Source organism: Salmo salar, chromosome 14, assembly GCF_965601325.2.
Source record: "Salmo salar chromosome 14, fSalSal1, whole genome shotgun sequence".
Taxonomy (NCBI): Eukaryota; Metazoa; Chordata; class Actinopteri; order Salmoniformes; family Salmonidae; genus Salmo; species Salmo salar.
The window spans coordinates 95,567,501-95,582,500 of NC_138304.1; the positions used below are offsets into that span (position 1 = coordinate 95,567,501).

At 49.1% G+C, this 15,000-nt stretch overlaps 1 protein-coding gene across 1 annotated transcript in view; it reads right to left on the minus strand.

Annotated features, from left to right (window-relative positions):
• Window positions 1-15,000, minus strand: part of LOC106592038 (adhesion G protein-coupled receptor B2) — a 468,281-nt gene that overhangs the window by 242,604 nt on the left and 210,677 nt on the right. Inside the window, 2 exon segments of the mRNA XM_045694922.2 lie at window positions 3,950-4,135; window positions 6,208-6,288. Of these exon segments, the coding sequence (XP_045550878.2) occupies window positions 3,950-4,135; window positions 6,208-6,288 (267 nt within the window).

The window sequence follows — 15,000 nt, forward strand, 5'->3', positions numbered from 1 at the left end:
CCAGGTTCCACAGTGAGGGGACTATAGAAGGCCAGGTTCCACAGTGGGGGGACTATAGAAGGCCAGGTTCCACAGTGAGGGGACTATAGAAGGCCAGGTTCCACAGTGGGGGGACTATAGAAGGCCAGGTTCCACAGTGACGGGACTATAGAAGGCCAGGTTCCACAGTGAGGGGACTATAGAAGGTCAGGTTCCACAGTGAGGGGACTATAGAAGGCCAGGTTCCACAGTGAGAGGAGTATAGAAGGCCAGGTTCCACAGTGAGGGGACTATAGAAGGCCAGGTTCCACAGTGAGGGGACTATAGAAGGCCAGGTTCCACAGTGAGGGGACTATAGAAGGCCAGGTTCCACAGTGGGGGGACTATAGAAGGCCAGATTCCACAGTGAGGGGACTATAGAAGGCCAGGTTCCACAGTGAGGGGACTATAGAAGGCCAGGTTCCACAGTGAGGGGACTATAGAAGGCCAGGTTCCACAGTGGGGGGACTATAGAAGGCCAGGTTCCACAGTGGGGGGACTATAGAAGGACAGGTTACACAGTGAGGGGACTATAGAAGGCCAGGTTCCACAGTGAGGGGACTATAGAAGGCCAGGTTCCACAGTGGGGGGACTATAGAAGGCCAGGTTCCACAGTGGGGGGACTATAGAAGGCCAGGTTCCACAGTGGGGGGACTATAGAAGGCCAGGTTCCACAGTGAGGGGACTATAGAAGGCCAGGTTCCACAGTGAGGGGACTATAGAAGGCCAGGTTCCACAGTGAGGGGACTATAGAAGGCCAGGTTTCACAGTGGGGGGACTATAGAAGGCCAGGTTCCACAGTGAGGGGACTATAGAAGGCCAGGTTCCACAGTGAGGGGACTATCGAAGGCCAGGTTCCACAGTGAGGGGACTATAGAAGGCCAGGTTCCACAGTGGGGGGACTATAGAAGGCCAGGTTCCACAGTGGGGGGACTATAGAAGGCCAGGTTCCACAGTGAGGGGACTATAGAAGGCCAGGTTCCACAGTGGGGGGACTATAGAAGGCCAGGTTCCACAGTGGGGGGACTATAGAAGGCCAGGTTCCACAGTGAGGGGACTATAGAAGGCCAGGTTCCACAGTGAGGGGACTATAGAAGGCCAGGTTCCACAGTGAGGGGACTATAGAAGGCCAGGTTCCACAGTGAGGGGACTATAGAAGGCCAGGTTCCACAGTGGGGGGACTATAGAAGGCCAGGTTCCACAGTGAGGGGACTATAGAAGGCCAGGTTCCACAGTGGGGGGACTATAGAAGGCCAGGTTCCACAGTGAGGGGACTATAGAAGGCCAGGTTCCACAGTGGGGGGACTATAGAAGGCCAGGTTCCACAGTGAGGGGACTATAGAAGGCCAGGTTCCACAGTGGGGGGACTATAGAAGGCCAGGTTCCACAGTGAGAGGACTATAGAAGGCCAGGTTCCACAGTGAGGGGACTATAGAAGGCCAGGTTCCACAGTGAGGGGACTATAGAAGGCCAGGTTCCACAGTGAGGGGACTATAGAAGGCCAGGTTCCACAGTGGGGGGACTATAGAAGGCCAGGTTCCACAGTGAGGGGACTATAGAAGGCCAGGTTCCACAGTGAGGGGACTATAGAAGGCCAGGTTCCACAGTGAGGGGACTATAGAAGGCCAGGTCCCACAGTGGGGGGACTATAGAAGGCCAGGTTCCACAGTGAGGGGACTATAGAAGGCCAGGTTCCACAGTGGGGGGACTATAGAAGGCCAGGTTCCACAGTGGGGGGACTATAGAAGGCCAGGTTCCACAGTGAGGGGACTATAGAAGGCCAGGTTCCACAGTGAGGGGACTATAGAAGGCCAGGTTCCACAGTGGGGGGACTATAGAAGGCCAGGTTCCACAGTGGGGGGACTATAGAAGGCCAGGTTCCACAGTGGGGGGACTATAGAAGGCCAGGTTCCACAGTGAGGGGACTATAGAAGGCCAGGTTCCACAGTGGGGGGACTATAGAAGGCCAGGTTCCACAGTGAGGGGACTATAGAAGGCCAGGTTTCACAGTGGGGGGACTATAGAAGGCCAGGTTCCACAGTGAGGGGACTATAGAAGGCCAGGTTCCACAGTGAGGGGACTATCGAAGGCCAGGTTCCACAGTGAGGGGACTATAGAAGGCCAGGTTCCACAGTGGGGGGACTATAGAAGGCCAGGTTCCACAGTGGGGGGACTATAGAAGGCCAGGTTCCACAGTGAGGGGACTATAGAAGGCCAGGTTCCACAGTGGGGGGACTATAGAAGGCCAGGTTCCACAGTGAGGGGACTATAGAAGGCCAGGTTCCACAGTGGGGGGACTATAGAAGGCCAGGTTCCACAGTGGGGGGACTATAGAAGGCCAGGTTCCACAGTGAGGGGACTATAGAAGGCCAGGTTCCACAGTGAGGGGACTATAGAAGGCCAGGTTCCACAGTGAGGGGACTATAGAAGGCCAGGTTCCACAGTGGGGGGACTATAGAAGGCCAGGTTCCACAGTGAGGGGACTATAGATGGCCAGGTTCCACAATGAGAGGACTATAGAAGGCCAGGTTCCACAGTGAGGGGACTATAGAAGGCCAGGTTCCACAGTGGGGGGACTATAGAAGGCCAGGTTCCACAGTGGGGGGACTATAGAAGGCCAGGTTCCACAGTGAGGGGACTATAGAAGGCCAGGTTCCACAGTGGGGGGACTATAGAAGGCCAGGTTCCACAGTGAGGGGACTATAGAAGGCCAGGTTCCACAGTGGGGGGACTATAGAAGGCCAGGTTCCACAGTGAGGGGACTATAGAAGGCCAGGTTCCACAGTGGGGGGACTATAGAAGGCCAGGTTCCACAGTGAGGGGACTATAGATGGCCAGGTTCCACAATGAGAGGACTATAGAAGGCCAGGTTCCACAGTGAGGGGACTATAGAAGGCCAGGTTCCACAGTGGGGGGACTATAGAAGGCCAGGTTCCACAGTGGGGGGACTATAGAAGGCCAGGTTCCACAGTGAGGGGACTATAGAAGGCCAGGTTCCACAGTGGGGGGACTATAGAAGGCCAGGTTCCACAGTGAGGGGACTATAGAAGGCCAGGTTCCACAGTGGGGGGACTATAGAAGGCCAGGTTCCACAGTGAGGGGACTATAGATGGCCAGGTTCCACAATGAGAGGACTATAGAAGGCCAGGTTCCACAGTGAGGGGACTATAGAAGGCCAGGTTCCACAGTGGGGGGACTATAGAAGGCCAGGTTCCACAGTGGGGGGACTATAGAAGGCCAGGTTCCACAGTGAGGGGACTATAGAAGGCCAGGTTCCACAGTGGGGGGACTATAGAAGGCCAGGTTCCACAGTGAGGGGACTATAGAAGGCCAGGTTCCACAGTGAGGGGACTATAGAAGGCCAGGTTCCACAGTGAGGGGACTATAGAAGGCCAGGTTCCACAGTGAGGGGACTATAGAAGGCCAGGTTCCACAGTGAGGGGACTATAGAAGGCCAGGTTCCACAGTGAGGGGACTATAGAAGGCCAGGTTCCACAGTGAGGGGACTATAGAAGGCCAGGTTCCACAGTGAGGGGACTATAGAAGGCCAGGTTCCACAGTGGGGGGACTATAGAAGGCCAGGTTCCACAGTGGGGGGACTATAGAAGGCCAGGTTCCACAGTGAGGGGACTATAGAAGGCCAGGTTCCACAGTGGTGGGACTATAGAAGGCCAGGTTTCACAGTGGGGGGGACTATAGAAGGCCAGGTTCCACAGTGGGGGGGACTATAGAAGGCCAGGTTCCACAGTGAGGGGACTATAGAAGGCCTGGTTCCACAGTGAGGGGACTATAGAAGGCCAGGTTCCACAGTGGGGGGACTATAGAAGGCCATACTCATGCAGTCTCACACAGTGGATAGGTACTGTACCAGGGGTTTTCACAGTGTGTGTGTCTGTCTGTGCACATAATGGGTGTACATTTTCATGCCTACCTGAGCTCAGTGCTGGGTCACCGGGACAGGTGTCTGTATTGTTACACATACGTGTCTCTCTCAGAGCGCCGCTACACAGGGTTCCGTAGGGAGAGGACACACACGAGCGCGTCCGCACCTGCCAACCCTGACCACACGTTAACGAGCACACACTCCACTGAGACCACTCCTCCGCCGCAGGGTCACCTGGAGAGAGAGAGAGAGAGAGAGAGAGAGAGAGAGAGAGAGAGAGAGAGAGAGAGTTTATATTGTTAGTTGTTGTGGAGTTTCTTTACTTCTTTCGCATCTATAAATCTTACATTAATGATGTGACTTGAGAAGGGAGAGGTATAGAAATAAAGGTATGAATACAGAAGCAAAACGCTCTAAATGTATATTTGGTCTATCTGTTCCCTATTACTTCCCACAGTAAGATTCAGAAGCTTTATACGGCAGTGCATGTAAGCCTTGGGCCGCTATTCATTAGCCTTTAGGTAATATTCATGAGGATTTAGGTAATATTCATGAGCATAAACATGTGTGTGTTCCAAATTACACTCTATTCCCTATATAGTGCACTATTTTTGATACGCTTTGGGGCACATGCAGTGATATTCATGAGCAATGAAGGAATATTTCTGAGCATTAAGGTGATATGTGTTATCCGTAGGGTAGCAGACATCATCAGCCTTCAGGTAATGTGTATCACTATGCATACTGAGGTAATATTCATCTCTCACTGGCTGAATGTGCACCAAAGGGAAGGCATGATGAACACACAAGTAAACAAGCAGTGTTGTAGTGTTTAGATTTTCTGCCGTGTGTGTGTGTGTGTGTGTGTGTGTGTGTGTGTGTGTGTGTGTGTGTGTGTGTGTGTGTGTGTGTGTGTGTGTGTGTGTGTGTGTGTGTGTGTGTGTGTGTGTGTGTGTGTGTGTGTGTGTGTGTGTGTGTGTGGAAGGGGGGGGGGGGTTGAAAGGGATGCACGTCAAACATAAGAGGCTAAATGAAAGAGACAGCAGTGGAAATGGGTACAATCTTCGCTGACGAGTGACCTGGCTGGAGGGGAGGGGTGAGGCAAGAGAGCTGGCGAGAGGGGAGGGGTGAGAGTCTGAGGGGTGAGATGGAAAATATTTATGTATTCATGACCCTTGGCCCCTCTTTCTTCTCCTTCGTCTATCTTTTATAAGATCCTACACAAACACATTCTCCCTCATCCCTCTTTCACCCCAAACCTTTATCTCACTGTCGCTCTCCTCTCGCTCTCTCACTCCTATATCCCTCCCTCTATTCCTTTTCCCGAGGAAACCACCAGTAGGAAGGACATCAGTAGGAAGGACACCAGTAGGAAGGACACGAGTAGGAAGGACACCAGTAGGAAGGACACCAGTAGAAAGGACATAGGAAGGACACGAGTAGGAAGGACACCAGTAGGAAGGACACCAGTAGGAAGGACACCAGTAGGAAGGTCATCAGTAGGAAGGTCATCAGTAGGAAGGACACCAGTAGGAAGGACACCAGTAGGAAGGACACCAGTAGGAAGGTCATCAGTAGGAAGGTCATCAGTAGGAAGGACACCAGTAGAAAGGTCATCAGTAGGAAGGACATCAGTAGGAAGGACATCAGTAGGAAGGACACCAGTAGGAAGGAATTCTACAAGGCCTCACCACAGGGGCAATTGTTCATGTTTTGACTTTTTATCCAACCTTTTTCTCTCTCTCTCTTTCTCTCTCTCTCTCTTGCTCTCTCTCTCTCTCTCTCTCTCTCTCTCTCTCTCTCTCTCTCTCTCTCTCTCCTACTCTCTCTCTCTCTCTGTCTCTCTGTCTCTCTCCTACTCTCTCTCTCATCCCCACCTCTCTTTCTCTCCTTTATTACGTTGTCTGTAAAAAGCGTGTCCTTGGATGGGGGTGTCATCAAACAGTGAACGGTTAAATCAAATGAATTGCATGTCCGTTAATCGCATTACATCGTCATTTACATGTGGTGAGTCAGGACTTAAGCTCATCCCAGAAGTCCTGGGGATGAGGGGGTGGTGAGGAGGATGAGAGGAGATGAGGCAGTGCCAAGGATTCCCCCCAGTCGGAATTCCCTATGACAGTGGTGGGGGCCTAGCGGGCTGTGTGAGGGCTATCAGGTCTTTTTTATGTATTCCTGTACCATCTTGTATATATATATATTCATATATTCCTTTCCTTTGCATAATTGTACTTTCATCCAGCGGTGTGTATAGACGTCCAGCCCCAATCTCACCCTAGCCATCTATCACACACAACACAACTCACCTGTCTGTGCCTGAAACACACCTGGCTGGTCTGCTGATCTGGGTCTCTGTGTCTTCACCTTCAGGTCATCATCATCTGGGTCTGGATAGAGAGAGAAAGAACAGGATACATAATTAGAGGTCTGGATAGAGAGAGAGAACAGGAGGTGTAATTAGAGGTCTGGATAGAGAGAGAGAACAGGAGATATAATTAGAGGTCTGGATAGAGAGAGAAAGAACAGGATATATAATTAGAGGTCTGGATAGAGAGAGAGAACAGGATATATAATTAGAGGTCTGGATAGAGAGAGAAAGAACAGGATATATAATTAGAGGTCTGGATAGAGAGAGAGAACAGGATATATAATTAGAGGTCTGGATAGAGAGAGAGAACAGGAGATATAATTAGAGGTCTGGATAGAGAGAGAGAACAGGATATATAATTAGAGGTCTGGATAGAGAGAGAGAACAGGAGATATAATTAGAGGTCTGGATAGAGAGAGAGAACAGGATATATAATTAGAGGTCTGGATAGAGAGAGAGAACAGGATATATAATTAGAGGTCTGGATAGAGAGAGAAAGAACAGGATATATAATTAGAGGTCTGGATAGAGAGAGAGAACAGGATATATAATTAGAGGTCTGGATAGAGAGAGAGAACAGGAGATATAATTAGAGGTCTGGATAGAGAGAGAGAACAGGATATATAATTAGAGGTCTGGATAGAGAGAGAGAACAGGAGATATAATTAGAGGTCTGGATAGAGAGAAAGAACAGGATACATAATTAGAGGTCTGGATAGAGAGAGAGAACAGGATATATAATTAGAGGTCTGGATAGAGAGAGAGAACAGGAGATATAATTAGAGGTCTGGATAGAGAGAGAGAACAGGAGATATAATTAGAGGTCTGGATAGAGAGAGAACAGGAGATATAATTAGAGGTCTGGATAGAGAGACAACAGGAGATATAATTAGAGGTCTGGATAGAGAGGGAGAACAGGAGATATAATTAGAGGTCTGGAAAGAGAGAGAGAACAGGATACATAATTAGAGGTCTGGATAGGGGTCTGAGTAGGGGTCTGAGTAGGGGTCTGAGAGGGGTCTGAGTAGGGGTCTGAGAGGGGTCTGAGTAGGGGTCTGAGAGGGGTCTAAGAGGGGTCTGAGTAGGGGTCTGGGTAGGGGTCTAAGAGGGGTCTGAGTAGGGCTCTGAGTAGGGGTTTGGGTAGGGGTCTGAGAGAGGTCTGAGTAGGGGTCTGAGTAGGGGTCTGAGTAGGGGTCTGAGAGGGGTCTGAGTAGGGGTCTGGGTAGGGGTCTGAGTAGGGGTCTGAGTAGGTGTCTGAGTAGGCGTCTGGGTAGGAGTCTGAGTAGGGGTCTGAGTAGGGGTCTGGGTAGGGGTCTGAGTAGGCGTCTGGGTAGGAGTCTGAGTAGGGGTCTGAGTAGGGGTCTGAGAGGGGTCTGAGTAGGGGTCTGGGTAGGGGTCTGAGTAGGGGTCTGGGTAGGGGTCTGAGTATGGGTCTGAGTAGGGGTCTGAGAGGGGTCAGAGTAGGGGTCTGGGTAGGGGTCTGAGTAGGGGTCTGGGTAGGGGTCTAAGAGGGGTCTGAGTAGGGGTCTGAGTAGGCGTCTGAGTAGGCGTCTGGGTAGGGGTCTAAGAGGGGTCTGAGTAGGGGTCTGAGTAGGGGTCTGAGTAGGAGTCTGAGAGGGGTCTGGGAAGGGGTCTGGGTAGGGGTCTGAGTAGGGGTCTGAGTAGGGGTCTGGGTAGGGGTCTGAGAGGGGTCCGGTAGGGGCCGGGTAGGGGTCCGGGGGGCTGAGGGGGTCGGGGGGGCGGGAGGGGCTGAGGGGGTCTGAGAGGGGTCTGGGTAGGGGTCTGGGTAGGGGTCTGAGTGGGGTCTGAGAGGGGTCTGGGTAGGGGTCTGAGTAGGGGTCTAAGAGGGGTCTGATTAGGGGTCTGAGTAGGGGACTGGGTAGGGGTCTGAGAGGGGTCTGAGTAGGGTCTGGGTAGGAGTCTGAGAGGGGTCCGAGTAGGGGTCCGAGTAGGGGTCCGGGTAGGGGTCTGAGAGGGGTCTGGGTAGGGGTCTGGGTAGGGGTCTGAGAGGGGTCTGGGTAGGGGTCTGGGTAGGGGTCTGGGTAGGGGTCTGGGTAGGGGTCTGAGTGGGGTCTGAGAGGGGTCTGGGTAGGGGTCTGAGTAGGGGTCTAAGAGGGGTCTGATTAGGGGTCTGAGTAGGGGACTGGGTAGGGGTCTGGGTAGGGGTCTAAGAGGGGTCTGAGTAGGGGTCTGAGTAGGGGTCTGAGTAGGGGTCTGAGAGGGGTCTGAGTAGGGGTCTGGGTAGGGGTCTGAGTAGGGGTCTGAGTAGGCGTCTGGGTAGGAGTCTGAGTAGGGGTCTGGGTAGGGGTCTGAGTAGGGGTCTGAGTAGGCGTCTGGGTAGGGGTCTGAGTAGGGGTCTGAGTAGGGGTCTGCGAGGGGTCTGAGTAGGGGTCTGGGTAGGGGTCTGGGTAGGGGTCTAAGAGGGGTCTGAGTAGGGGTCTGAGTAGGGGTCTGAGTAGGGGTCTGAGAGGGGTCTGAGTAGGGGTCTGGGTAGGGGTCTGAGTAGGGGTCTGAGTAGGCGTCTGGGTAGGAGTCTGAGTAGGGGTCTGGGTAGGGGTCTGAGTAGGGGTCTGAGTAGGCGTCTGGGTAGGGGTCTGAGTAGGGGTCTGAGTAGGGGCCTGGGTAGGGGTCTGAGTAGGGGTCTGAGTAGGGGTCTGGGTAGGGGTCTGAGTAGGCGTCTGGGTAGGGGTCTGAGTAGGGGTCTGAGTAGGGGTCTGAGAGGGGTCTGAGTAGGGGTCTGGGTAGGGGTCTGAGTAGGGGTCTGGGTAGGGGTCTGAGTAGGGGTCTGGGTAGGGGTCTAAGAGGGGTCTGAGTAGGCGGTCTGAGTAGGCGTCTGAGTAGGCGTCTGGGTAGGGGTCTAAGAGGGGTCTGAGTAGGGGTCTGAGTAGGGGTCTGGGTAGGGGTCTGGGTAGGGGTCTGGGTAGGGGTCTGAGTAGGGGTCTGAGTAGGGGTCTGAGAGGCGTCTGGGTAGGGGTCTAAGAGGGGTCTGAGTAGGGGTCTGAGTAGGGGTCTGAGTAGGGGTCTGGGTAGGGGTCTAAGAGGGGTCTGAGTAGCGGTCTGAGTAGGTGTCTGGGTAGGGGTCTGAGTAGGGGTCTGAGAGGGGTCTGAGTAGGTGTCTGGGTAGGGGTCTGAGAGGGGTCTGAGTAGGGGTCTGGGTAGGGGTCTGAGTAGGGGTCTGGGTAGGGGTCTGAGTAGGGGTCTGAGTTGGGGTCTGAGTAGGGGTCTGGGTAGGGGTCTGAGTAGGGGTCTGAGAGGGGTCTGGGTAGGGGTCTGAGTAGGGGTCTGAGAGGGGTCTGAGTTGGGGTCTGGGTAGGGGTCTGAGTAGGGGTCTGAGAGGGGTCTGAGTTGGGGTCTGAGTAGGGGTCTGAGTAGGGGTCTGAGTAAGGGTCTGGGTAGGGGTCTGAGTAAGGGTCTGGGTAGGGGTCTGAGTAGGGGTCTGAGAGGGGTCTGAGTAGCGGTCTGAGTAGGGGTCTGGTTAGGGGTCTGAGAGGGGTCTGAGTAGGGGTCTGGGTAGGGGTCTGGATAAACAAATGGAGAACAGAAGATATAAGTAACTGTGGTATGGAATAGTGTAAAGTCATACCATATTATAGTGATGGACAGTTTAACTAATGCTGTTGCTATTCTGCTTTTCTTCCTGTGATCTGCTGTGTGGAGTTGTGTGCACCATGTTTCATTCAAATGTCCTGAGATAAACAAAGTTAGGAATAAAGAACCCAGATGTGAACAAAGGGTTATTTTCCTGTAAGTCGGCTAAACCAGACACATATGACAATAAAACACTGAGTCTCGCTCTGAATTGCCACACACATGCATGGACGCACGCACACTCACACGCACACGCACACGCACACGCACACACAGTATATCCTCAGTAAGCAGACACTTTACAATAACCAGCGATAGTAAAAACATCCCCAAAAGGAGGAAAACAATATTTTATTGAACATCAGTTCTGTATTTCTATTTCAGTTCAGTTCTCCAAGCTTCCATGGCTTATTAAGGTGGTCTGACAGCACATATCCAGGAAGAGGCACACACAGTGGAATGACCAAGGTCAAACCTGAGACTAGGCGAGTTCATGAGATTTTACATTTTAGCAGGAGTATCCATATGACAGTAAGTGGTAGCAAAACTATCATCAATCAGGAATACATTGTTTAGTGACATTAACATAAATGAACAGAAGCATTTAAAAATATGAATGCATAAGTGTGATGATGTGTCTGTGAGCTGTATTTCCTTACATTTCTCCTCACAAACTTAACAGCTCTAATTATTTGCCACAAACATTTCTTGCTAAGCTATTCCGTTGCTAGTCCCATCAAACACTGTAATTTTATAACATGTAAAGGAACAAACTCCACAGTCTGATAATCATATTATTATTTAAGAAACAATTAATTGTTGTATTTGTTTTGTTTGGAATCGCCAACCCGTCTAGGTCTATTATCGCTGAGGTGAGCTTGCTCTTATTGTTCATGGCTTTAGATCACATGAATATGAAAAAAGTGCCAGCACTTGACTATGATTTGCAATAATTGAGGCTCTGTTTTAAATGTTGTTCATAGCAACATGTCTTTACAGACCACAACATTGGCATACGTTTCCGCTAAAATCGAATGAGTGCTGGCCCTTTTCTATTACATTACATGACACGGATAATATTGTAGGTTTCCTGTTCTCACTTACACAACCCTGTCAAAATAGTAGAGACAATAGCCCTGTCAAAATAGTAGAGACAATAGCCCTGTCAAAATAGTAGAGACACAACCCTGTCAAAATAGTAGAGACAATAGCCCTGTCAAAATAGTAGAGACAATAGCCCTGTCAAAATAGTAGAGACAATAGCCCTGTCAAAATAGTAGAGACACAACCCTGTCAAAATAGTAGAGACAATAGCCCTGTCAAAATAGTAGAGACAATATCCCTGTCAAAATAGTAGAGACAATAGCCCTGTCAAAATAGTAGAGACAATAGCCCTGTCAAAATAGTAGAGACAATATCCCTGTCAAAATAGTAGAGACAATAGCCCTGTCAAAATAGTAGAGACAATAGCCCTGTCAAAATAGTAGAGACAATAGCCCTGTCAAAATAGTAGAGACAATAGCCCTGTCAAAATAGTAGAGACAATAGCCCTGTCAAAATAGTAGAGACACAACCCTGTCAAAATAGTAGAGACAATAGCCCTGTCAAAATAGTAGAGACAATATCCCTGTCAAAATAGTAGAGACAATAGCCCTGTCAAAATAGTAGAGACAATAGCCCTGTCAAAATAGTAGAGACAATAGCCCTGTCAAAATAGTAGAGACACAACCCTGTCAAAATAGTAGAGACAATAGCCCTGTCAAAATAGTAGAGACAATATCCCTGTCAAAATAGTAGAGACAATAGCCCTGTCAAAATAGTAGAGACAATAGCCCTGTCAAAATAGTAGACATTCATTGCAATGGTAAAGAGAACAGTGCGTTGACATGTTGTTAACGATTGGCACTTGGTAGTGACCGGATTGACTCCAGAAATTCTCTGGGATACTTTTCAAATCAATGACCAGCTTAGAACTGAGCCCCTGTTGCTATTTAGTTCACAACCAGTCCTACTAAACTCCTGTTGTTCTTTAGTTCACAACCAGTCCTACTAAACTCCTGTTATTCATTAGTTCACAACCAGTCCTACTGAACTCCTGTTATTCATTAGTTCACAACCAGTCCTACTGAACTCCTGTTATTCATTAGTTCACAACCAGTCCTACTAAACTCCTGTTGTTCATTAGTTCACAACCAGTCCTACTGAACTCCTGTTGTTCTTTAGTTCACAACCAGTCCTACTAAACTCCTGTTGTTCATTAGTTCACAACCAGTCCTACTAAACTCCTGTTGTTCTTTAGTTCACAACCAGTCCTACTGAACTGCTGTTGTTCATTAGTTCACAACCAGTCCTACTGAACTGCTGTTGTTCATTAGTTCACAGACCAGTCCTACTGAACTCCTGTTATTCATTAGTTCACAACCAGTCCTACTGAACTCCTGTTGTTCATTAGTTCACAACCAGTCCTACTGAACTCCTGTTATTCATTAGTTCACAACCAGTCCTACTGAACTCCTGTTATTCATTAGTTCACAACCAGTCCTACTGAACTCCTGTTATTCATTAGTTCACAACCAGTCCTACTGAACTCCTGTTATTCATTAGTTCACAACCAGTCCTACTGAACTCCTGTTATTCATTAGTTCACAACCAGTCCTATTGAACTCCTGTTGTTCTTTAGTTCACAACCAGTCCTACTGAACTCCTGTTATTCATTAGTTCACAGACAGTCCTACTGAACTCCTGTTATTCATTAGTTCACAACCAGTCCTACTGAACTCCTGTTATTCATTAGTTCACAACCAGTCCTACTGAACTCCTGTTATTCATTAGTTCACAACCAGTCCTACTGAACTCCTGTTATTCATTAGTTCACAACCAGTCCTACTGAACTCCTGTTGTTCATTAGTTCACAACCAGTCCTACTGAACTCCTGTTATTCATTAGTTCACAACCAGTCCTACTGAACTCCTGTTATTCATTAGTTCACAACCAGTCCTACTGAACTCCTGTTATTCATTAGTTCACAACCAGTCCTACTGAACTCCTGTTATTCATTAGTTCACAACCAGTCCTACTGAACTCCTGTTGTTCATTAGTTCACAACCAGTCCTACTGAACTCCTGTTATTCATTAGTTCACAACCAGTCCTACTGAACTCCTGTTGTTCATTAGTTCACAACCAGTCCTATTGAACTCCTGTTATTCATTAGTTCACAACCAGTCCCACACGCCCGCGCATGTGTGTGTGCTCCAACATCGAAGCAGGGAAGAGGGATGAGCTCTAGGGAACTCCCCATGTTTGGCTCTGTCAAACACATGTGATTAGAGAGGATTCACCCCTGGGCTTTCGCTAACACACACACACATACTGTACACACACCCACACACACATACTGTACACACACCCACACACACATTTTATACACACACACACATACACACACACACACACACACACACACACACACACACACACACACACACACACACACACACACACACACACACACACACACACACACACACACATATTGTACACACACAAACACACAAACACATATTGTACACACACACACACACACACACATATTGTACACACACACACCCACACATATTGTAGACACACACACACACACACACACCCACACATTTTGTACACACCCACACACACACACACACACACACACACACACACACACACACACACACACACACACACACACACACACACACACACACACACACACACACACACACACACACACACACACACACAGATATATTGTACACACACACACACACCACACACACACACACACACACACACACACACACACACACACACACACACACACACACACACACACACACACCCCTCTGGGGACTGTGCTAATATGGTTACGATAGCTCAAATGCCTGTCGCCACAATTTCAGGTTGTCATAAACAATACAATAACAGTTTGAAGAAAACCAACATTCTTTCTTCTTTCTGTCCCTCGCTATTTGCTCCTCTCGTTCTCAACAGGGACCAAGTCAAAAACATGTGTTATCGCCTGGGTTACCGTACTCAGTGCAGATTTTTTCTCAATAAATAAATCAGTCAATCAATGCTCCTCTTACACTGGTGCATGACTCTCACATCGTCCTGTTAGTGAGTGCTTCTGAGTTGAGTGATATGCTGGTCTGGTAGTGATGCAGTGTGTGTCCTGAGTGATATGTTGATCTGGTAGTGATGCAGTGTGTGTGTGTCCTGAGTGATATGTAGATCTGGTAGTGATGCAGTGTGTGTGTGTCCTGAGTGATATGTAGATCTGGTAGTGATGCAGTGTGTGTGTATCCTGAGTGATATGCAGGTCTGGTAGTGATGCAGTGTGTGTGTATCCTGAGTGATATGTAGATCTGGTAGTGATGCAGTGTGTGTATCCTGAGTGATATGTAGATCTGGTAGTGATGCAGTGTGTATCCTGAGTGATATGTATATCTGGTAGTGATGCAGTGTGTGTGTATCCTGAGTGATATGTAGATCTGGTAGTGATGCAGTGTGTGTGTATCCTGAGTGGTATGCAGATCTGGTAGTGATGCAGTGTGTGTGTATCCTGAGTAATATGCAGATCTGGTAGTGATGCAGTGTGTGTGTATCCTGAGTGATATGCAGATCTGGTAGTGATGCAGTGTGTGTGTATCCTGAGTGATATGTAGATCTGGTAGTGATGCAGTGTGTGTGTATCCTGAGTGATATGTAGATCTGGTAGTGATGCAGTGTGTGTATCCTGAGTGATATGGTGATCTGGTAGTGATGCAGTGTGTGTGTATCCTGAGTGATATGTAAATCTGGTAGTGATGCAGTGTGTGTGTATCCTGAGTGATATGTTGATCTGGTAGTGATGCAGTGTGTGTGTATCCTGAGTGATATGTATATCTGGTAGTGATGCAGTGTGTGTGTATCCTGAGTGATATGTAGATCTGGTAGTGATGCAGTGTGTGTGTATCCTGAGTGATATGCAGATCTGGTAGTGATGCAGTGTGTGTGTATCCTGAGTAATATGCAGATCTGGTAGTGATGCAGTGTGTGTGTATCCTGAGTGATATGCAGATCTGGTAGTGATGCAGTGTGTGTGTATCCTGAGTGATATGTAGATCT